Source organism: Battus philenor, unplaced genomic scaffold (genome assembly GCF_028537555.1).
Source record: "Battus philenor isolate CCGP_79_NKW_IND1 unplaced genomic scaffold, ilBatPhil1.0.hap1 SCAF_7, whole genome shotgun sequence".
Lineage (NCBI taxonomy): Eukaryota > Metazoa > Arthropoda > Insecta > Lepidoptera > Papilionidae > Battus > Battus philenor.
Window position 1 is genome coordinate 6,429,768 of NW_027181737.1, and position 25,635 is coordinate 6,455,402.

General features: G+C 33.3%; 1 protein-coding gene across 5 annotated transcripts in view; it reads left to right on the top strand.

The window, feature by feature from the left end:
- Positions 1–24,686, top strand: part of heph (polypyrimidine tract-binding protein 1 heph) — a 404,307-nt gene extending 379,621 nt beyond the window's left edge. For all 5 annotated transcript variants that reach the window (XM_068774756.1, XM_068774755.1, XM_068774757.1 and 2 more), the window contains 9 exons: positions 5,899–5,957; positions 15,630–15,789; positions 16,840–17,036; positions 17,525–17,558; positions 18,418–18,510; positions 18,790–18,904; positions 19,462–19,563; positions 19,636–19,713; positions 20,416–24,686. In XM_068774756.1, the coding sequence (XP_068630857.1) occupies positions 5,899–5,957; positions 15,630–15,789; positions 16,840–17,036; positions 17,525–17,558; positions 18,418–18,510; positions 18,790–18,904; positions 19,462–19,563; positions 19,636–19,713; positions 20,416–20,548 (971 nt within the window). In that variant the 3' untranslated portion in view covers positions 20,549–24,686. The remainder of the gene's footprint in view (positions 1–5,898; positions 5,958–15,629; positions 15,790–16,839; positions 17,037–17,524; positions 17,559–18,417; positions 18,511–18,789; positions 18,905–19,461; positions 19,564–19,635; positions 19,714–20,415) is intronic.
- The last annotated feature ends 949 nt before the right edge of the window (positions 24,687–25,635 follow it).

Here is a 25,635-nt window from a genome sequence, read left to right on the forward strand (position 1 = left end):
TTGTCAAACAACTGACATCGAATTTACAAAAAAATACTTATTTATTCACAAGTAGACGCCTGTTTATATTTATTACGTTAAATTTACTCAGCGGAAGAAATTATATCTTCTGAAAACAAAGCATGTACATTAAAATATCTCTCCTTGCTTATATATGTACGTAGTATTGCTTTAAAAACGTTTTTCAAAATTCCTTTAAGGTTCTTTGTATTTCTCCAGTAATAGTAGGGTAACTTAGCTGATAGATGCGAAAAGTTCTGGAGATTTAATTTGACTTGGAGAGATATTAAAGATATTGTACGTCAATCGTAAAATATTGTTAACGTGATGTTCACTAAAACGTGTTCATATTCTTTTGCTCTAATACATGTACATTAATGTATATTAACTCTTGAACAGGGATCTTGGTCATGAAACGGTTAAAGGAAGTTAAATAATCCATGTTCTTAAAATCGTCTCGATTGTTATCTTTGGGCAAGTAGGAGAAAATACTTTTCACATGGTCCTTGGTAATAGAAACCTATAGACGTATCATAATTGTCACATGCCTTTTGTAACAATTTTAATAAAAGTATAATGTTTGTACGATTTGAAACTCAGTATAGATCACTAATCTTTTAAACAAGTTTAAAATGCAAATAGCCGTTCAGGTAGTACACGGTATTAAAAGTGAATTAGAGATAAGGAATTGTTTAAAATTAGCCGTGGAAGCCGTTATTAGTGCAGTTCTGACTCATAACTCGCCGGTATCGCGACGGCACCTCCGCTAATACAGCATTTCCAATTTCCGAACGTCGCGCCCGACCCTTGCTACGTTTCCGAAACTGCTGTTTGCTTTTTTGCCGCATTCGTCATTGTCCAATTTTAAAAGCTTTTGTCTCTAACAGTTCACCATTATTTACCGACGCTCCCCTTTGTTTTAAACTAACTAAACGCCATTTTACTTCAAAAGATTCCATCTGCCTAGACCCTTTGTATCCTTCATGCTTGTTTATATAAAGTGGATAAATAATTTAATTGTTTAAATAGATGATTTAAAAGTAATGTCGAAAATAAATCATTCAAGTATAAATATATATAATGCTGCATAAATAAACTTTATTTACGTATCAAACTTTTTTTTATTAAAAAAAAATAGAAATAATCAACATGCATTACAGTCTGTATTTTTAAGTATTTGAATAACTAAGTACAAAACGTATATACTGGTTTATTGTTGGCAAACGGTACCCTCTGCGGGAAAATATACACAATACGGACTATACAAGGCCGTATACAAGCTAACGGTAGTAGATCGCAGATCCGAAACGTATAAATCCCTACTTCAATTATCCTGTCTCGTGGGGAGCAAATAAACCACATATTTCGTTTCCAATTCACTTTCGATACTTCACTTCGCGGAATGAAGATCTGTCTAAAGTTAAGTAACATGTAATGGTTCAACGAACGGTCGTTAGGGATAAAGGTTCTGTTTCCTTAAATATTCACATAAAATTGTCTGTAAGCAATCGTGTGAAACGTATCATGTTTATTGTTATGCAAAATCAACGGTTACAGCTGCAATACTGGAAACTGTTCCTAAATATTTAACCTTTGGTTTATGTTCGATGAAACATATTTTTACACGTCGATTATTTCTGTTAGGGAATTGAATCCTCCCAACCTTGATCAATCGGGCTGCAAATAAACGTGCGGGTTTTATGATTTATGGGATACAATGTTTTTCCTTTATTTACGATTTCCATAATTCGTCATGGCAGGCGGAAATACTTTCTAACTTCAACCGCTTATAAGTGGTTTTGAAATTAAAGTCCGTGTTGATTCTCGTTGTCGTTTTCATGAATTTAAGGAAAGTTCATCTGATGAATATTCCGGAGTTTTTATCATATTACGCTAATGAAAGCGACGAAGTTGCAAATTGTTCGGTTTATTCAAATGTAGCGATGAAAGCGCGCTGTTTAGCTCTATTGTTTGCGCGTTACGTCTCATTAGCACGTCGGGTAAGTCGTATAACGGAAGGTTAGTATCAAACGCGTTCGTAATACCGAAACAAATCTCAATGAACAGCGCGCGTAGCCACAGTAATCCTACCCTCCCGACCTCGCCACACCGCCTCTTACCCTCCCGATTGGCTTTATTAAGGTGTAGCAGACCGCTACAATTATTATGCGTCCCCTGTTTGTGGTAGATGTCGTGTCTATGTCGTCGTAGGATTTCCGTAATTAAGGATTTGATTCGACGACTTGCGTGCTCTCGCGGCCGGCTCGCTTCTATGTTGTTTTGTGTTATGATTTCGTTTGAAATTCGCACTATTATAATTGATGTGTTAATGATATTAAATCGACTCGAGTGCGTTTTTTGCATTTTATATCCATATTTTAATAATATTTCGCCTTAAAACGTTCACGTAGCTTGGCTAGATGCAGGGGCTGAGCATCGGACGTTGAAAGCCCACGTAATTTGCTAGCAAAAGCGTATTCAAGTTCAGCTGAGCTCGTTCAATAGAAATGAGATGATGAGATTTAAGATATAATAATATGATGTAATCAGGCGCCCAGTGGACTCACAAGTCCTTCGAATATCATTTTCATAGCAATACCAACCTCTTTTTTGTAAGCCCAAATTATTACAATCCAATTTCGTTATTTAAATATATTTCATCGCATTTTATTTACTTAACGTATTAAAAGTCATTCTTACGCTCGCTTTGAAAATTTGTCTTAATTCATCCCGATCATTTAAATTTCTCCTATAAAGTTAGACAAAGAAAACAATTTTAGTGTATGAGGTTTTTATTTAATATTCTGTTATTACTTTAGAAATTTATGAACGGTGACGAGATTTTTGTTTAAGTGATATTCATTAAACAGTATATGTAATGTGCTCACGCTACCACGTAGCACGAAGCGTTAAACTAAATAAAAAATATTGACAGATAAAATCTTTTAATATCACTTTTACCGATGGTAGAATTTTTACAATAACTGTAGAATAAATATTAAAAAAAAATAAGTTCATTACATCCGGGAACCCTTGAGTAGGTGTACTTTAGCGGCAAAGTTATGCGAAAGGGTAGCGACTAAGGCGTTGTCCCCGCGTTATACTTACTATCCTTGAACCCAAATAAATATTACTGACCTACGTTGATTGCTTTTAAATTTATTAAAATACTTTACTGGAGTCATAAAAACGTACTGGAAATAATTTATATTGAAAGAATATTAATTAATCTTTCCATGATAGTTTTAAATAGAGAAAAAGTAGAAAAAAAAATATAATCTCCGTCGAACTTGTAATATGAATTTGTGTGTTAAATGTTATTGTAAAATTTGGTTTCGTTTGATTTAAAATACTTCATTTTACAAAGTGATCATAAAAGTATAATGTCTGTGACAAAAATTTAGGTTTAAAATTTTCGTTACATCGTGTACCTAATATAATAATAGTCAACCAACTTTAACAGCTTATAACATTATAAATGGGAATTATTAGAAATTTAATGGGCTATAATAATTCTTTTGGCTGCCAGTATCAGGTTACTAGTGGACATGAAAGTAGAATTTTTGATCGAAATTGGTTTCAGTAAGTGAGACCAGTAATTAGAGAACATCGATAAGTACACGGCAAAGCTCATAAATACAATAATAAGTTGAAGACGATGGTTTTTTTATCATCTGTCTAAGGAGAAAACCTGGACAAAACTGACATTGTTATCAATGAACATGGAATCAATTTTAGGGTGAAAGAACAATCGAAACAAAACCGCATTTGACTCCATAGTGAGCCCTTATTATATCAAATATTCTAAATGTTATGTACAGAATTTTAAGTTCGGTGCAAACAAAACATAAACACATCAACGTTCGCGGTTTTTATAAACACGAATCACGTGTTTGAAGTCATCGTGATCCGTAAAAAGATTGAATTAGCCGGCTGGCTTGGTTGACTTAACTCGATCTAGCACGCATGGAGTGCTGTTAGACGAGCCATCTGGAAACACTAGTCTATCCTACACACACTCCGTGAAGGATGAAAGAAACCTCAACTAAATTTTATGTAAGATTTTTGACTGTAACTATATCTTCAGTGCACGCAAAGTTATCTTGTATACTCAAACCAGAGTTGTTATTTAATGGTAATTTGTTTAAAATATGTGTTTATTACTTTTTTCAATACTTACATTCGATTTTTTGGTTTATTTTATCTAAAACTACTGAAACTTAAAATATCATTTTTTGATTATGAATTGTTTTAGTTCATTTTTTAATATAACTCTTATATTCTAAACAAAAATTTTGGTTTCAACAAAGAATTTTTTACATTTTATTACTCTTTTAATAAAAGTAAATATCAATATTTTATCAACACTATTATAACCTCCATACCACAAACGCCGTTTTTCATTATATTCATATTATTCTTTCCAATACACTTATCGTTTTTAATATATTCCATCTATCCCTTTTTCCGCTTTAAAGTTTCCCTTGTACCATTAACGTGTAGGAATATTTAACTATGAATGAAGGAGACCGCACGTTATTTTTAATTTAACCTGATATTTTATTACATTTAAAAATGGTACGCTGAAATTTATAAGCGGTACGAAGTTGTTATTGGACGAGACATCTCTTATCAAATGAAAATAATTTAATGTTTTGCACCATAAGACTTTATGTAAAAAGAGGTCGAATGTGATAATAATTTTGATACTTTAAATGTACTCTTAAAGATATATAAACGTCTTGCTTTTGCCCACTAAAAATATTCCGGTGGCAAAGCCTCAACATGAAAAATAAAAGGACATTGTCTAATGGTACGTTATGTGGCTAACACAGGTGTTGCCCGTACGATGTTTCTCGTTGCTAAAAATGTGAATTTATTCGCTCACCCCACAGGCGGCAATGATCGCTAGGCTCACACCTAAATTAGGGGTCCACTCCCTGGCAGTAAACAAACTCTACAATAAATATCACCCGGACCATTTTACTCTTAACTGTGTTTTAAATTTATGCCTTTCTGTGAATACAGGTTCTTTTTCAGACACAGAGGTAAGCTACCTCCAATTGTAATGAAAAATAATGGTAACGTTCTCCTATCGATTTTAACCACGATAGTGTTTTATAGTTGCTGACACGTGATCTGTACTACGTAGAGTATAACTTACTTCGATATAACATTTAACACGGCTCTCTCTCCAAATCTCATGTAGTAATTTTTTTCTCCTAGTAGAAGCGCGTCCCGTGTGTCTATAGAGTTATATATACCTAAATATTATTTTATTTACTAAGACTAAATGATGCTCTGTATTAATAAAGATAATATGCATAAAGTTTAAAAGTAAGGTAAAGTAGAAAGATATTTTTTTTCATCAAAAAGAAATTGCTTGATGGCTCAGTTCAAATATTCTCTAAAGCGTAGTACGTGATAAAATACCTGCGGTGCACCTGAGGCTGGCTCTACTAAACTCTCGAGGACTTAGCAGCGCGCAGCGTCCCGCGTTGAACGCCAATTTCTTCTTGTTAGAGTTTGCTCGTAAACAAGATATTAGTTGTCAGCGAATCTCTTAAAATCTTCTACGTAAATACTGAAAATATAAACTTCTTTCCGCTGCGATACCTCTACTATATAATATTTTAATTACATTTTATTGACTCTTTTTAGAAATAAACTGTTTTTCTTGTTTATAATTCACAAATGTCCTGCAAATGCAGATATTTGACATATTTTTAAAGATGATGAAGATATATTCTAAAATTTTCATAATGCTAACACATAAGTTGCCTAAATGAAGTCAATTTAAAAAAAAGCAAAATCGAATCATTTCAAAGTGAACGCGCTTCATTCGTTTAAAACCTTTCTGGGCACGAATTCGAGTAATATATGCTATTTTGTCCGCAGATTCATTTCAAGCGCTCATCCAGTACCCCGACACCGTATCCGCACAAACAGCGAAGACAGTAAGTACAAATAACTTTTATTTTTATTTAACAGTTTGTAAAGTAAAGCTATAAAACAAAGTTCTTATCGTCGCACGTTTCATTCACCTTAATGACTGGCTTCGGAAATATCTCGAAATCGTGACATATACTTCGCTCCATTTCGCCCTTTCCATTTATATTTACAGAAAACTATAGTTTTCTTATTAAATAAGTTGTTGAAGTAAGCTTTTGATGAAAACAAACATGAAACTTATACTAATTAAATAAAGTATTCTATACAAAATATAATTACTTGAAATATTTGTCGAAATTTACCAAAAATATAATTTTATAGAGTAATATACAACTTACCTCCGTAAGTATAAATCCTCGTTTGCAATATGCGATGTCAGCAAAGTGCTCATGAACATGTTACGTTTACGTACATTTAATAACAATAATATCGGCAAACAACAGTCGCTGTAAGTCGTCGACAATGGACCGCGCCCAACTTTGCGACTGGGACATCATTTTTCTCGGCTCAACTTTTCCCATTCGCTATTCATTTGCGTTAGAAGTTGGCCGTACACCCGCCTACTGCAGCGACTGTTTTAACTTTATTTCTGATGCAGCGTTCAGGGCAAATTAAATTCCGTTTTGTGGCTTCCGCAAACTCAATTCGCGTTTATAGTAATTGTTGTGTTTTACGCAGGTGGATCTTTTTCGGATTTCGGTAATGGACTATAACATGATAGTCTATTATCCTAATTAGATAATATTTACGGATAGTGTATTTAGATATCTTTCTCTGACATAGAAATATAATCGATTGATCTTTTACTACTTTGTCTTTTTCACAAATAAAATTTGCATTCTTCTTTTACTATGCAAAGCATTCCACTTTTGAATAAACTTTACCCCGGAATTAAAGAGTCAACAAACAGTTTTTAGCCTAAATAGATGGTCCCTAACCCATTGGCGGAAGAACTGTCGCAAATTTTCTATGGTTGCGTTTATATTATGTAGTATATTGAATGAGTACTTATCATTTATGCATATATTATAACCTCCTTCTTAAGTGCCTTTAATAGTTAATATAGTTGATCATATGTTTAGTATTTACCATATATACATGATAAATATTATTTTCTATGTTTTGTATTATTTGTTATCCTGTAACCTACTTATCGTCTTTATACTACTTCAGATTGTTTAATAAATTAATAAATATTTCAAATTTTTAAATTATATTCTATGTTTCTTTCTTTTTTGAAATTTTATGCATTTTTAATATGTAATTTGAAGCGTAATAATTATCTGCACCGTTTAAAATTTAAATCTTAATTATAAAATTGCATAACTTGAATATTGTATTAATATCGCGTTGTCTGTTGGCATAGATTAAGGATTCTTAAAGATGATAGAAAATTGTGGTGAGCTTATAACTTGGCCAACAGATTAATACGTCCGAGCGGTGAAACCCCTCGTGAAATTGAGATATCACCGAGAGAGCGGAGTGGTGAAAACTTAGCAACGCTAAGTCCCATCTAGTAGACAGTCGTGATTGAAATTGTACGTAACCAGGCATAACGACTCGAATTGTACAGCACTATTACGGCCTCTGAGTAGGCTTAATTTTTAAATATACTTAACTCTCACAATTTAAAAGCGACTATACAATTCGGATCACAACAGCATTCTTAATGGTGGCAGGTAAAATATAAAGCTGTACACATAGTAGTCACTTCAAATTTATACCCTTCTCGGTCACCCTACTCATACGTAAACAATGCATTATTATATATGAAGTATATTAACTGTGAGGAATTTGACTTCTTGAAGCGATAGTAGTTCGATATATCATGAGATGGTGATCTTGACTACATAGATGCCTATAAATGCTTATCAATTTATGTCTACTTAGTCGTTCATTAATTTTATTTTAAATAATTCAATATCTTTGTTAATTATAAACAATGCATTTTTATCTGTATATCTAAAATTTTACACGTTTTATCAGTAACTACGATAGCTGTCAATATTGAATAAGACTAGCTGCCTTAGTTCTTAGTTTATATTCTATTACGTCTTTAATATATCTGCTATACTCAGTACAGTAATGATTTATTTTCTTGAATTATACTAGAGTAAAGGTATTAGGGTAGAATTATATGTTATATAGTATTACTTTGTGGATGAAGCGCTGCATCGCATAGTGAAAATCTTTTAAAAAGTGTTAAATTTCATTCTCGTGTAGCAAATTTTCGAAAGGCCATAAAATTGGCCTATTTTTGAAGCTTAAAATGTTTAGGTATCCTGTCTTTTGAATGCGAGGTAACTGGCCGGCCACTAAGTGGCGAATCCAATTTCATCTGCATCCAAAAGCCTTTGGTATTGGGCGCTGCCGTTGAACGCGAGCTAGATACTCGGGTTTCGGTCTAACCGCGGATTTTTCTCAGGCTGTAATTGAAATGTCCCACAAGGTAAGTGGCAGGAGAAGTAAGAGGTACAAAGTGAAGTGAAGCCGGATAGTGCTTCAGTTACAAAGGGCACAGTCGGATACTGGAGCGCTGAAATCCCTCGATCCCCGACTCTATGATCCTTGACATAAATCTCTAACCCCGCCATCAAATCTTTTCCGGAGGGCGGCTTATGTGCGCAGACACGAAATGTAAGCTCTTAATGTGCTCAATTCTTGTAAACCACATTGTACATTTGCCCGTAAACACGTTAGTGGCCGAGTGCGGGCAGCCCTCGCTACACTTTATTACTTTTATTTATATAATACGTCACAACATTAAATTTATGAATTCCCCGTTAAATAATGTTTTAATAGTTTTATGCTTACAGTTTTAGTATAACTATTTAATATTTTCGAATGATAACTTGCCTTCTGTAACACAGGCAACTAACACAGAAGTCATGTGACTAAAATATTATACTGTGTAATTTATTATTATGCAAATAAATAACAACGCATGATATATGTGTCATTGGTCTGTACTTTTGTTAAGAATCGTATATCAAAATCTTCAAACAATTTGATCAGTTTTGCTACGCAATTTACAACAACCGGATACAACACAACAAAAAAACAAAATTGAATACTTTTTACAACTTAGCATAGGCTGTAAAAAGTATTCAATTAAAACGGAGTATATCACTTTATCCGCGAAATAGACAGTCTGGTCAATAGTCAGAGTGCTGGCTATCTTAATCAAAGCTCCGCCAGTCCATCAATAAGTTATGATTGATCGCAGTGTGATTCATACACTGCGAGAGTTCTACTGACTGTGCTTATGTACAAACTGAAGTCGACGCGACATCAAATTATAAATATTATAAAACTTGCAAATAAAACTTATTTTTTAATTATATTATAATACGGTGTAGAAACCAGAAAAACTTTGCAGAATAAAATTAATTTATTGAAATAAAAATTTAACGGGACCTTAAACTATTAATAGAAATTTTGATAATTGCGATGGAGGCATACGAAACTTAACATACGAAAATTAGTCCGTTATTCAACTTAACTTGTGATTACACCTAGGTCGTATGTATTATAAAAGCTGAAATAGAATGAAACTTAAGGTCCTTTATACACCGAGGAGATCTCGACTTCGTGCAACTCAAAAAAAAAAATAAAATAGCACATTATTTAGTTCTATGAGTAAGGAGCCCGCCATAGGTAATTTACAGCAAAAAGGACATGTATATATATACTACCCTAAACCGATAGGTGGACAGGCAACATGATGCTTCGTAAGACTCTTTATTTCAAAATTCTAAGCATTAAAACGTTTATCATATGCCATAGCAGAAATTCATGAGCGAAAGAGACGCGCAAAAATTCAAATGTAATAACAATATTTCGAAACTAACTTTCTCTGATTGAAAAAGGCAATGCGGCTCTGATTGATTAAGTTAAATAAAATATTAAGCACTTACCTTTCCCGGCGAAATTTAATATAGTAAAAGCCGAGGTTAGACTTTATAGACTCGAGGTGCGGGCTTTTGTTTACATTTTAAAATTGCACTTTGCGTTGCAGCGACCTTTTCCATAACGCCGAGACACGTTCAAACAATGTAACTGTCGAAAATATGACGGCAACGGTTTGTATGTACTACGTAACACTTTTACCATCTAGTGTGTCATATAGGCTTACCTCTACTTATAATTCATTTTTTGTCTAGTTAGATTTGCAAAAACGGAATTGAATCAAGCAAGAATCAGGAAATCTATCTTTAATAAAATTTCAGGTATTTTTTATTGTGCTTGCCTACAGTTAGAGAAATATTACGTAATATTCGACCTTACCTTACTATTATAAACGATATGTACAACCTGATAGGACTATATAATGTTATGAACATCCTTATCTTCTCTTTGCTTTCTAAAAGAGAGATATTTAATTATGTAATCTAATAAAAATAAGTATTAACGCACAACTTGAGAAACAGAATCGTAAAAAAGTTTAAAATAAATTGGTTCTAAATTTTACAACGCGAAGGAGTTTAAAGTGTATATTGTTCACTTTACCGCTCATTCCGAGAGCTATTTCAAAATATTCTGCTCAGTAAATATAACACTTTTATCCCCTAAAAAGATTATATAACACTTTGCATTCAAAAAGCTTGTTAGGAGATTCTTTTAAAAAACATTCACTGTTACTACAATGTAAATGTGCAATAAAATATTTACTTAAATCCCGCACGACTGTAAAATAATGTCTCGCCGTAGTACACATTTTGTCTTCAATTTCGTATTATCTAACAAAAGGTGTGCAGGTCAGACGTCCGTTTAAAATTGCACGTCCCATCGCCTCCCCTGCTTAGAGTCTGCAGGCTGTGTCAACAGCGGTGTGAAGTACCCTGCATCATCTCGTTACGTGTCAAACATTGTTCAGCAGTTGTTTTGTTAGTGTTGTTGCGGGCGCTTTGCTCACCGTAATCATGTGCACTCGAACCAATGTTTCAAGGAATCCGCACACAAATAAAATACTTTACAGCTTTCGATGTGCGGGTGTTTCATTTTAAAAAAGGATTGATTGAATGTTTTATGCGTTCACGTATGCATCTTTACTCTTTATGTTGTATGCCTAAGGGCTTTTTGAAATAATTTACGCTTTAAAAGCTTTCATTGAAATTCAACTCGACAATCATTTTGTTCAGTAATGGGTTTTCACGGGAATTTCAATGGTACAATCTGGCTACAAAATGGTGTTTGTTTTATTTCCACATAACTTTTATATGTACACGTAAAGGAAAGTATCCTCAAATAATCCGTAATAACAATTATTTATGAAACTTCTTATTAAATAGGGCGATTAGTTACAGAGGGTAAACAATTAGAAGTGGGGCATGTATACCTCATTGGCTCGTAATGACTTAGTTAGTGGCTGCAGCCTACGATTTTAGTTATCGTAGCTATAAGCCTCCAACAATCGTGCACTTCTTGTTAAATGTTTACTACACGCACTTCTTCCTTTTGAGTTGACCAGTTTGCTAATACACTGCGCATATTAAAATCACTTACACCGCACAGCATGAATCAACGAATCTGAGTCTTTATAAATTACAAATTGGTAAAGGTGTGGTCACAATCAGTTTGTCCATAGTTCCCTTCAAACAACTATCAATCGCCTGCAATTAGGGGCAGCCTCGAGTATTAATTACATTGTCTAATGGAGCGTCACCTGTTTACTCTGTAATGCTTACCTAAATTTTTTACCAACTTTCAGCTTGTAATGGTTTTTGGCACTGGTTTGATTTTCGAATAGTTGTCGCAAATAAAACCACACAATTCTTTTTTTAATACCGTTAGTTAAATTTTTATTACAATATATCTCAGACATGAAACCAGCTTGACATTTGAAATCTATCTGCAATGCAGGAACGATTTCATTTATGAAAACTAATTAAAATATATCTATATTATTCTTCATTTACTGACATGAATTTATATCAGGCTCGATATAAACAAGACATAAACTTCATATTTCCATGTCAAATAATTAAAGTGGATAAATTGAACTGCAATTCGTCACAGCGCAATCTCATTTCACGATTATTGGATTTTTGTGAACTCTCCTCCATTTCCTATCGAAATATGAATGAATTAATAATATATGTAATATTTTACATACAGTTTTAATTATTCCTTGCAGTTTACAAAATTAAATATTTGATCTTTTTAGAAATAAAACCGTTTATACAATGAATGGACTCAGTAAATAATTGAACTTGCGCTTACTCCGTTGATATAAATCTGTTTCCTCCTTGTTGTAGCACTTTGCAGTAAGCTCTAACGCTATTTCTATCGGTCCCCGGTAAGCTCAGTTTAAATTTAATTTGCTTAATGCTCACAAGATTTTTAAATCATTGTTTATTTAATGAAGATTAAAATTTGATATAATTTTATAAAAGACATACTACATTTTTGTAACCGCCCACGCACAGATAAGGAATTATAAGTAAGGACGAAAAAAATAAATATACATACGACACATAAACATATAAAACTTCATTATTGAAAAATCAATTTTTTAAAATATATTGAAAAAAATATTAATATCTTTTACACCACTGTTTATTTAAATAGTGTGACAGTTCGCTTTTTATAAATTGCTTAATTCGTCACAATGAAAAATCACAATAGTCGCCTAAAATTATAAATTTATTATATTTTACAAAAGTTATACAATTTATTACTAAAGCAATTGTAATATTTTCTTTTTATAAAAAAAAAACATCACTAAGAGAGATATAATTGAATTTTTCCATTACGCCCGTAAAATGAAACGAAGAGAAATACAGAATATTTAAAACATTTTGTACAATTTCCCGGATGCCATCTACGAACAAAAACTGAATGCATTCCGGCGTCAGCGTAATCCTTGCACCGGCAACAGAAGCACTCTGAGCTATGTGGGCTCTTATAAATATTAAACGTAGCGAACTTGGGACCCGCAACAAAAACGTTTATCTGGTCTCCGTGGAAAAACCGCCAGAATTAGCAACAGGGGGTGGATTAAGGCGGACCGCACTTAATCCTTCACTAAGAAGGCTTTGCTTAAACGAGTTCTAACGAACTGAAGATAAAACAATTACCGGAGACGTGATTAAGAGATACGGAGGACACTTGTTACGTCTTAAGATGACTCTGTCTTGCTCCTTTGACGGGCACTTTGCTGTGATTTTAGACAAATCTTATTTACTTCGTTCCCAGAATTCCTCAGCCGGAATCGGAGTCATTAGTTAAATGGTCGTTTCCAAAAGATGTTTTATTTATCCTTAACATTTTTGCTTATTTATTTCTTACAAATTATCGCACTAAAATATGGTCTAGCAAATGAATACATCAATTTTACTCAAATGCCAACATCTGATAAATAATCGGTTATACTTAAATAAACTAAATTATTTAAACCTAAGTAACCATTTTGAATTTAAACGACTATCTCGAGAATATTACGTATACATCGTTACAAAGTTGGAGGCTAGAGTGTTATAAATCAGTTTACCCTTAAGGCAGCATTCTGCATAAATGTTTAAGTTATTTTTCTGAGATAATAATTACGGAGCTTAATAAATATTGCTTTAGTTAGATAGATACGTCATTCACTTTATAACAAAGTTAAGGCTTGTCGATAACATATTACCTGGAAAGTGAGTTAAATTAACTGACATAACTTAGTTAGCATTAACGAATAAAATAACGGCAACGCTCGTCTTGTATGTTTTATAATGCAATATATTTTATAACATCTGATAATCGCTCCTAACTTCTTATTCAAAACAATTTTTGACGCAATTTCGATCAAAAAACACTTACGCATAGAATTACTATGTTTATATAGGCAATCACAAATTGCGTCTTAACCCAAGATTTTGAATTTCGAAGTTTTGTTGTTTTTTGAACAGTTTATTTCTTTCTTATGTCTGAAGGTTTTAAATAAAATAATCCAAGTTTTATAAATTGCTTGCACTAGAATCGTAAATTAATAACTGATCTTATTCACCCGAATTTCGTATTCGTAGAATCGATGTGAGCCTACAAAACTAATTACGTATCGGAGGATCTTCTTCCACGCTTTCTTACGTGCTTTTCGTATTTCCATATAAGTTGAGCTATAAACGGGCCAATCTATTCACGTCTACACATCAGGGGTTCTCATTTGCATATAGAGCAGAAATTTATTAAATCTACAGTCAATATCCAGCTTTTAGACATTCAACTTTTATTTATTCGCTACGCCTTGGATATTTTATAGGATTGTCAGAAAACAAAAACAATCGAAAGCGGTATTCTACGAAATATTTTTTCAATGTAACGTTTTCTTAACTCTCCCAATGTTTTCATAGTATTGCTTAACTTTTGCTTTGTTTCTTATTTGTAATAATAAATTCATTAGGTATTTTTTTATATATTTTGAATCATTTATGAAACAAAAGTTATATAATAAAATAAATATTCTTATTGTAGTGAGTACCGTTTAGTTTACTTTCTTTCTTCTTATTATTTTTTAGCATTAACTTTACCTTGCAAATCATAACAATTATTCAGAGTGTCATGAAAATTCTTTGAAGAGACAGTTATATCTGCTATGGATTAAGTAATTAAAGCTTGTTGTAGACATTTTATATGATCTTGCAATAGTTGTACCACACCGTCATTTATTCCTAGGGATTTTTTTCAATTTATTCCTAATAACCTTTGCTAATTTTATTCTTAGTGTTCACCACTATGAAACACTAGCAGTTATTAAATAAATTGACAAACTTATAACTATAAAGAAATTAAATAAATAAACGAAATATAGAGCTACGTCGATTATATTAATATTTTCTGCTAATATAGAGGAAAAAATATACATATTAACTAAAACACGTGATCGAAACAACATCGTCACTTCAGTCGAAGGACGTGCACTGTTGGACATAGCCCGCCCCCATGCATTTCCAATGAGACCGATAAGCAGACGGCATCCAGCATTTTCTAACGCCCTTAACAAGGTTATCTGACTACCTTGTGGGTGGACGTCTTTGCTTTTGCCGGTCCGTGGTCTCCACTCCGGAACTTTATGGCCCCAGCTGCCACATATTCATTGCGCTACGTGACCTGCTCACTACCACTTCAATAGGCCAATCGGGCTAAGTCGATCACTTTCGTTTGTCTATAAATCTCCTCATGTCTGATTCGTGAATGAAATAACGCGAGGAGATTTATATGTAAAATAAAAATCACTTACGTAAATTTTTCGTGTACAAATAATGTCGTCTATGTCCCATTAATTGTAAAATAAAGTACACGTTTGGTTCCTCTGAACGAAGCGATACAGCTCGCAGGAACGGGTTGAGTGCTGTTGCATTTTAATTAATTCTCTTTTCTATCGCGATGTGGTGTTATCAAAAGCCCGCAGGCGTCGTGGACAAACAAATAGCTGCTGCGCGCCGGCACGTAACAATTGCGATACGGTCGTATTGTAATTTTTTTTCTTCTCCACGCTGATAATCTATTGATCCTTGAATACAATATTTGTACGAATTGTAGAACTTTGAATAGGTTGGAATTTTATAGCCATTGGTTTATTACGTTTAAAAAAATTAGGTTGGGCTTTATATTCTTACATAACTATTTGTTAAAAGCACAACATTAAAACTTTATATTTATATTGTCTATTATTTAATACTTAATTACTTTGACAGGCATTAGACGGGCAAAACATTTACAACGGATGCTGCACACTGCGCATCGATTACTCCAAGATGACCTGTCTCAACGTAAAATACAACAACGACAAGTCGCGGGACTACACAAACCCCACGCTGCCATCCGGCGACGGCGACGCGCACCAGCTGTTGACCAGTGAGTTGACATCACAGCGGGCTCGACTCGCACTGGCCCTCGCATCCAGAATGAGTTAGTCCTCAACTAATCCCCACGCCTGGAAACTTCCTACACCACTCTGAGTTTCCCACACAACCTTAATAGTTCTACAACTTCTAAGTTCTTCTTGATTCTAAATTTCATATATATCTTAGCTCAAATGGTTAACATTCCAGTTATCCATATTTCGAGAATCTTTCTCCACTAATCTATTATTCTATCTACCTTTATTAATCGTTACCAAATTTAAAAAATAACATTGATTAATATTTTTATTCTCAAATCAATATTACAAGTAAGTTTTCCGCCTTGTAAAGCTCTAAGTATTTAAATATACTTCATTGGTTTCAACTTTATCAAATATTATCTTCATTTAACCATTAAGAACGCGTGACATGATCTAACTTTCTAGTTTATCTCGTTCACGATATAGACGACAGATTTTTGGCATTTTTACTGCCAATCATCCTTTTACTGGAGTTATACCTACACATTAGAAATCATCTTTATGACAGTAATTTTAATATTTTCCTACTGCAAATATTACATTCTCCTTTACTACAAGGTAATGTATTTTTATTTCTTTTGATTGTATTTTTATGTCCCACGCAAGTTGATATTAAAAACAAGAGCTGAACCCGTTAAGGTACGTAATAAAATAAATCTTCAGCATAAAATCACACAAGAGAACATTATCCCTGAACTATGTGTCTGCGTTTGTAACTTCACGTTGGCTCTTTTCTTGTTTATTATTCATAATCAATTCTAAATGTTTCCGCAGTGACTAATAACTTTTCATAAATCCTTATTGCGCCGCAGAGGATTGTAATATATGAGGATTATTCAGACAATGCCTATTTGTTACTTGTATTACGTGATACTGCTTTAATGTTTTAATGTTAGGTAAAACCTTATCTGCAGCGGGTATTCACTTTTTCTCTCGTTGTCAGATTACTATCAAACTTTACTAATTGACTATTTCTACTAGCATCTAGTATGTAAATTTAATGTTACAAAATTTAATTATAGGTGGTGGGGTTCTGGCTCCACCATTTTTGGGGATTGGATCAGGACTTGCATCCCCATACGGCGTGGGAGTTGGAGGCGTGGGCCTGCCAGCTTTCGGTGCTCTAACACTGACTCCGGCCTCCCCTGCACTCCGCGCCCTCACCGCCCCACCTATGCCATTAGCAACCGTCCTCCTTGTCTCTAATCTGAACGAAGAGGTATGTGAAACTGTATATTCTTATTTTCAACCACTATATTCTTTTATGTAACGCGTCAATCCAATATTAACCTATAGGATCCATAATAAAATTTAATAGCGAACGTTCGATCAAACCTGACAACTCAAAGTATGAAGATTGACGCAACTCAAATAAATGTCGGAATAATTGAATCTCTTTACATATACTGCAACTTCCTATACTATAATTGAGAGATAATTGTTTTTAGTACTTTGTTGATACGAATTACGCATTACTCTAACACAATAGCCGGTAACGTCTTTTGTAGACACATTTAATTTGGGTTTTACATTCCGACCACACAAACTAATTATTTCGAACTAATACAAACGTTACTGGCTATTGCACTTATATATTCTATTTAAACTTCTTGACGAAATAAGTTGCTAATTTATTTATAGATATGATGTCAAATATCTTTTACGACTATTTATAATACTATCTCTTTCTCTTTCCTATTGTTTTAGATGGTCACGCCTGACGCTCTCTTTACCCTTTTTGGTACGTGTGCACATACATTCCGTATTTTATATTAAAACATTAATGTTACTCCCAAGCCCCTGTCGCCTGGAAGACAAATTGTCAGCTAACATTCTCGACTTCTGTACTGTTAACCGCATCCGATTACTTTGCGATCGAAGCTTTGCTTGTTAACACTATCACTCTAAATGCTTTATTAACTTGTATGACAATTTGTGTTTCAGACCGTCTAGTTTTAGTTAAATAAGTTTATACCTAATGCTACCTATGTTTTTGATTCCACAACTACCAGCAGCCAGTCATATCAAACAAAAACATTCCCCTAATGTTTTAAAAGCATCTACTATGTACACTCCCGAAGTAATTGATAGTTTGGCCAAATCTCCTTAGTACAAAACCTAGTTTTATGATAGTGTGCGTGCTTTGGGAACATTGTAACAAGAACACTTACAGGTTTTATGTAGAGACCCTACTATTTGTCACATACGAACCGTAGAAAAAAAGGGTTTTCGTTGTTTTGTAGACACCGCTTAACACGATCGGTCCGACCCAAGACTCCCTGCTGTTAAACACTAAAGCATTAATCGAAAGCTTATACGTGACCAAATTAGAGCTTGAAATTGTTTTCTTCTTGTGTTCATTTCTAATCTATCGCATCTCACAACAATATATACTTAGACCTGCAGTTTTGAAATCATGATTAGAAAACTACTATAGTACGAAATAAATGTTGTCCTAGTAGCCGTAAACGTACTTTTTTGGAAAATCCTCGTTCCATAATTTTCTAGATAATATGTTCAATTGGCATAAACAGCGGGTTAGTTACATCTTTTATAACGTATACAAGTTGCTTAATTCCTAACGCATATTTTGTATGTAGGCGTGTACGGTGATGTGCAACGTGTGAAGATTCTCTACAACAAAAAAGACTCCGCTCTAATTCAAATGGCTGAGCCGCATCAAGCTCATTTAGGTACGTATTATTGAGAACTCTATTTTTATAGGCTTAAGGTTGAAAATTACTCAGTATGCAATTTGTTTGTTTGCTTAGAACTGCGAAGGACTAGTCTTGCAGTATTCATCCGCATTTAATTTTGTGTCAAGTAGTAAATCTGAATAACACATTTGTATGTAAAATAATTGGTCTTATTGAATGTGTCCCTATTGTTTCGTCGTTAATTATGGAGTAAAAAGACCGAATAAGTTTTAATAATCTAGTTGTAATATTGATTGTTGTTTATGTTTCTGGCAGCAATGACACACATGGACAAACTCCGTGTATTTGGCAAGGCAATGCGCGTGATGCTCAGCAAGCACCAGACGGTGCAGCTACCCAAGGAAGGCCAGCCCGACGCCGGACTCACTAGGTATCTTTCATAAATCATGTTTCCTACACCTACAGAAGTACATCTGTCGCTTGAAAATTTTATTGGTGATAATGTTACCCAAAGGGTTGACTGACGTCCTTTTTAAGGTCATCGAAAGACTCCAGATACAGGACGCTTTTAATCGGTCTTATTGAAAATATATGGGAGAGGTCCATATCCATCTGTAAATGTCCTGTCGCTGAAATTATGACTGTTTCTTTATGTTTTATTACTGGTTAAACGTTATTTTGTGCGACGTGGGTAGGCCCCCGCTAGGTGGATCGAGACTACAGCCATGGTCGCGGAATTGTTGGATGCAGCGCGGCGCTGGATGCGCAAGGCGGATCAACTATTTCTGAACGAAGCCTATACTATGAAGTAGACGTCTATCGGCTGACATGATGATGATGATTCGTCTATGAAAACATTACTTTTTACGCTATTATTCTTTTAAATATATAAAACATATGTTTTAATATATTGAATTATGTAAGATATAATCCTTTTTTTACAAAACAACCAACAGCAAATCATATTATTTCTTTATGAATTTTCAGAGACTATTCCCAGAGCCCTCTTCACAGATTCAAGAAACCTGGCAGCAAGAATTATCAGAACATCTACCCGCCGAGCGCCACCTTGCATCTCTCCAACATTCCGTAAGTAATCGTCCAATCCGACGTGCCATTATGTGGCCGGGGCACACTCATGACGTTTACTTATGTTCACAGAGCAACCGTCTCGGAGGACGATATCAAGGAGGCGTTTACTAAACGAGGTTTCACGATCAAGGCGTTCAAGTTTTTCCCGTAAGTATTTGGAGAGCTCATTTATTTAAGACTTGTTTTAATTTTTTTAACTATTATTTTAAATTTCATGCTTCATATTTTAAGGAACAACACTAACATGCGGTTGTAACGACAAAAATGACAATGTTATATACATTTTTTTTGCAAAGTCCTGTTTTCGCCATTATTGAATATCTTACGAGAAACTTGGTTCTAAGTATTAATTTTCATCCTTACCCTAATCTATAAGCACAGGCGACCAAGAGCGCTAATAGTGAATCTGCTCTTTGACTCGTAAATCGAACCAAGTAGTTGATAAGAAGTAGCCAATTTCACACCAAAGTCAACTGTAGTGTCTCTTTACCCACTGGAACAAGACCGAGTGAAATCTCAAGAAACCCGTTCATTACTGAATAGAACGTTAACGTAATTTCTGGAGTGATTATTAACACTTGCATTGTGGCCTTACAATAAATATATCTATATGCCAGGACATTTTTCAACATATTTAATAAAAAAAATGTTTTTTTTTTTATTAAATATGATGAAAAAAAATTACTTGTTTTACTTAGTAAACGTTAAAACAACTATTAAATTATAAAAAATTAAAAAGCTATGAATGTAAGACATTTCATTTGAATCCCATTTTCAAATTCAAAATTTTATCCACATAAATAGCTTAAAAAGCATAAAAGTTTATATATATATTTTTTTTCATTTTAGGAAAGACCGAAAAATGGCATTAGTCCAGCTGTTGACCATTGACGACGCAGTGGCTGCTCTCATCAAGATGCACAACTATCAGCTGTCTGAATCGAACCACCTCAGGGTGTCGTTCTCCAAGTCGAGTATCTAAACACGATTTCCCGCCAGTTATGGAATATCACACAAGGGTTAAATCTACGTGGACAATTATGAATGATATCTAATCGGTTAAATAGAAATAATTTGCAACGCTACATTCGTGCGTTTTGAAACAAAATCTTCATCGGTAATCTAAATCTATTTGTTATATAAAAACCGAATAGTTTGACTTGATAATTTATAAATGCCCACTATTTGTTGCCGGTCACGTCCGTCTGTTGACATTTAAGGTCGCGGTTATAAATCAATTTCCTAATTAATTTTGAGCACGTGTCAAGATATAGATAATTCGTGATGTGACTGTCGATTATAAAATAGTACCGCTCATACAAATCGAGGATATTGCTCGACTGAAATTTTTAAATATAATCTATATTACGCTTACTCGGATCAGTCTAGATGTTAAGTGCTATTCTATTTCCTTAGTGAATATGTACATCTTTACTGTAACTGTACTTGATATTATAAGGAACATTTCGCTATAATACACGACTCAAGAACCCTTATAGGAATTTCGAATCGTACTATCATAGATTGCCACTGATATACGGAGATTTCTATTTTGTGTGATATTCATTCCTAATTTTTTAATTGTCGAAATATTATTTTTATATAAAAATATAGGCGTCGGGTGGTTTCATTAACTTCACATTTACAGTTTCTCTCATTAAACATTAGAAACAGTTTGCAATTAGATTGCGGCAGAACTATTTACATTTGGCATTTCAGTGCTACGCAATGTGAGACATTGCTTCATTCGTTTTATGGTTATCAGGACAGGCTATTTTACCGTCTGAATATTTTATCATATTTATCACTATATTGTTAAAATGTATTTACTTTGTCACATATAATTTGCAGTTATTACTATAAGAATTATATTTTATAAACATATTTTATTCTCTATTTTAATATGCACAATTTACTATTATTGCATTTTAAGTGAATACGGTTTTTGTACGCATACACATTTTACTTTTTATATTTTAATTCTAAAATTTTGCGTTTAGAAATGTGTATGTGTGTGCAATATTAGTTGTAGCAACATTTTAATACATTATTTTAGGCGTAGATCATTAATTATCGATATCGTATACTTCCATATCTGTTACGTTTTCTATACTCTGTTCACTGTTTCGACGATAGTTCTCAGTTAATTAGCGTAATTCTCTTATGGCTAGGCATCTAGTGGATATATCACTACGTGAATATGTTATGTTTAGTAACATAATAGTGACGTGATGCATTTATTTTGATGTTAATTTATAATAATGGTAGCTGCAACATACTATAAATGCTCGTGCATATATTTCACTAAGCTAATAATTATAGAAAAATATTTATTTTTACTCGATCAGGGAATTGCCCGAAGTTATGCGGTGTGGCCTATTGCGATAACGTATTTTTTAGAACAATATTCATTAAAATATAATGAGGGATTTGGCCACACTCCTGTTATAATCTCGCCGGCCTCCTTTGTTTTCGTGAGATGTGACTTGACTTGTAACAATCATTACAGATAGTATTCAAGCCCTAGCGAACTAACTTCGTTAAGTAAACAGTATTTTAGTTTTATGGCTCTTTTCTCAGCTATCACTTTGTACATATTTAATGCTCCGATTTGGTGAGCTCTCATGATTCCCGGACTCCACTTTCCAGCGATTCGGCTTTCACGCATCTTTGCCTTCTTAAATTAATTGTAAAATGCGTCTAGTCCAATGCAAAAGAGATTAAGTTTGTGGAATAAGTTTTATGTAATAAAGAAATTAACTCATGAATTTTCTCTGTAATAAAGTAATCTCTGGTAAGCAAAGCTTTCAATAGAAGAATATTGATTATTTATTTTATCGGTTCTTGGACATAGGATGGTGCCCAGTGATTCCTATGCTATTAACTAAGGACCAGTTTTAAGTGTTCAGTTACACGTCCAGATTTTGTGATTAGGCAAAGCATGAGTGAACCAGATACCTGATATATAACAAATTATTGTAGCAATTCCATAAATTATACGAAACACCGCGCCTGTCGTTATCGATGTAACATTTCAACTGCAAACTTGCACCGTTAAATAGAATTACATATGTTCGCTTCCAAGCGCTGGTAACTAAATTTTACCTCAGTGTTTTTATGGTTATTTATATTAATTCCGAAAAAGAAATCGTGTATGGTCGTCGCAGAACTAAAACGAAATGACAGTTAGTGATATGGCTTGAAAAAATTAAACTACTGCAGAGTAGTGACTTTATAGGTCGCAATTATTCAATCACTTGATTTGACGATGCCCTTACAATGTCACAATATCTTTCATTTATTCTAAATAAATCAGTCGCAAAAACACATATTTACACTATTATAGAACGTATCGTATACATCACGTACCGATTTAAGATATAAACATAGAGCTTAGTAAGATGGTTAAATTAAAAAAAAGAATAGATTGACATTACAATGTAAGGTTTATTAGATGAGTTCGATCATACAAACTGTATTGTTCAGTACCTATTCTACGATAAGAGCGTGTAAGTAGTAACTTGGTTTAGATAATGTTAGGTGACCAGGGTGTGGTGATATTTTGCACGTTTTTGAAGATGTTTTTCTATGAGGTACGGTCGTCTGTGCCTGCGTTTTGAAATTGATTCGTGAAGTGGTATTCGATCGACGGTGGTCTGTTGGGCGAGTTAGTAAAATCGTATTTGTAATTGATAAATTAATTATAACGTATTTATGAAACGATATCACAAAATGGAGATTACATATCTACTGTATTCAGCGTGGAACGCTACACACATGAAAACATTCGGAACTCTTCCTTCCAGTGACGACGTTGAAATTGCTCGTTAAATTTGAAAACGTATTAGTATTTCATGAGAACAATTTCTAACAACGGAGTTTATGCGGTGAACCCTTCTCAGAGCAGGAAATTTTTTTCGCACGAAATCAGTTTCTGTGCACCCGCTCTGCAAAGTTTGCCATTAATGTGTGTAGCGTTTTGTGGCCTAACTTTTCTCAATAACATTGGTATTGACTTATAGATAATTCTAGGGATTTATGTGTTTAGAGAAGTATTTTTAAATATTTAGGTAATACGGTAATGTAATTAAAAAAATAAAGTAATTAAATCAGTGTTTAGAATGAGATGCCAAATTTAAAGTCAATACACATTATTTTAGGTAACTTAATTGATGTAATCTTAACATTTATTAAAAAGTTGATGAAAATGTTACAGTTAAATTATATTTGAGAGTTTTATTAAGCGCAAAATATGCAATTTAATTGATTGTAAGTGAACATTGTTTCAATTTGTTCGTTAACGTTATGCGTTGAAATTGATGTGCAAGTTGTTTTCCGATATCTTTCTTCCATGGCTGCGTTCACGAATCTCCGTTGGACAAGCCTCCTGCCGTCATAGGTACTGACTGTTTTTTTGAATTGTTTCAACTTTGTGCATTTGTTCTTCGTGTGCCTCTCGTCAAACATATCTTTGCATATCACACAGATTATATTTAATACAATTTTATTGCGCTTTTTAATGTTTATCTCTTAATGTATTAGCTGTACCTTAAACATGAAATACACGATGTTAACGGCCAACATATCAGCAACAAGAAATTCGGCTAAGGCGCATTGTGTATTACAATTCAAATTCCCAACAAAATACCTAATTTTTCTTCTATTTTTTTTTCATTATGCTGTATCGTAGTTTTCGTTATATTTCAATTTTATTTTACAATGTCATCTTTTACTTTCTTATTTTAGTATTAAGTCTTTTGTGTGGTTAATTTCATTCTTATTTTTAATTTCGTAATTAAACTTTTATTATCATTAATAACTTTTGTTTTTCTTTATTTTTCCTTATTTTCCTTCTGCGTCCCTAAAATACCTGATATAATATTTTACTATTAAGTTGTACAAATAATAACAATACTTGTGTTATACGAAGCACACATTATACTTCCACATTCCACACTTCACCTTATCACCTCACGGTTATAATAATACAAATGGTTCCATCTCGCCGGAGAGCTAAACTATTTGTAGATAAAACTTTAATGGGGATCAATATAAAGAAATGTACCTAATAATGCGATTGGTACTCTATACATATTCGTACCTATTTATATCTAAACTATCCTGACAGTAATATTTTTTATCTGTTTTTTGTACCTATGAAGTTTTTTGTATGTATGAAACTTTTAACTTACCTTCATTTTCTCCTTAATCCTGAAGTCTGCTTGACTTTGGCGAGAATTTAGGCAAATTACAGGTTATTTAGTTGAATTTTGAATGGGGTAAGGGACTTAAATATTGCCAATGATATGTTATAAATATTATCAAATGGAATATATTTCGCACAGGGTATAATGTGAATAAATTTTATCGCTGTCCCTGGTAACTTGAAGCTAGGGCGGTAATTTATGTCCGTGCCACGTCCCTTATTCCTGAAGCGTTGAAAGAACTGAATCATTCCATATTTGAAATGTTATCTTAGTGAAAATATGTATAACTGCCAATTAATAGGACTAAACCTTAATGAAAATAAAAACCTGTTAAATTCTCTACCCTTAATAAAGTAAGTAATCTCTGTATGTCTACATCAAAATGTAATAGCAAAAGTAATACCTATTAAAGTGGCAGTTATTCTCATGTTGAAGTAATCTATGGATGTAAATATTATACACTATATAAATAATTACAAATTAAATTAATAGCATGTATTACAGATTTACATAATCATTATTTTAAGACTTAGATAAATATCCTATTCTGATTTCAGTAGATGCTCTAGTAAATAATAAATACCTGCCTCCATATAGGTAACTTCTTAGTGTTATTGTAAACGCCCACCTGTTCCTTTGTTTTAGTGACATTTTATTTGTTAAAAAAAATGGTGTGCAAAATAAAGGGTTGTGTGTAAAGTTAAAATAGTTTAATAGATTGTAACTGTCGTGATTATCAAGCGATGCAATGGAATCATTTAAATATTCGTGTAACGTTTTGGCCCTAGTGGAATACTATTATTTTACCAAGTCAATGATTTAGCTTTATTCAAATTCAATATGCCAAAGACCAACAATTGGG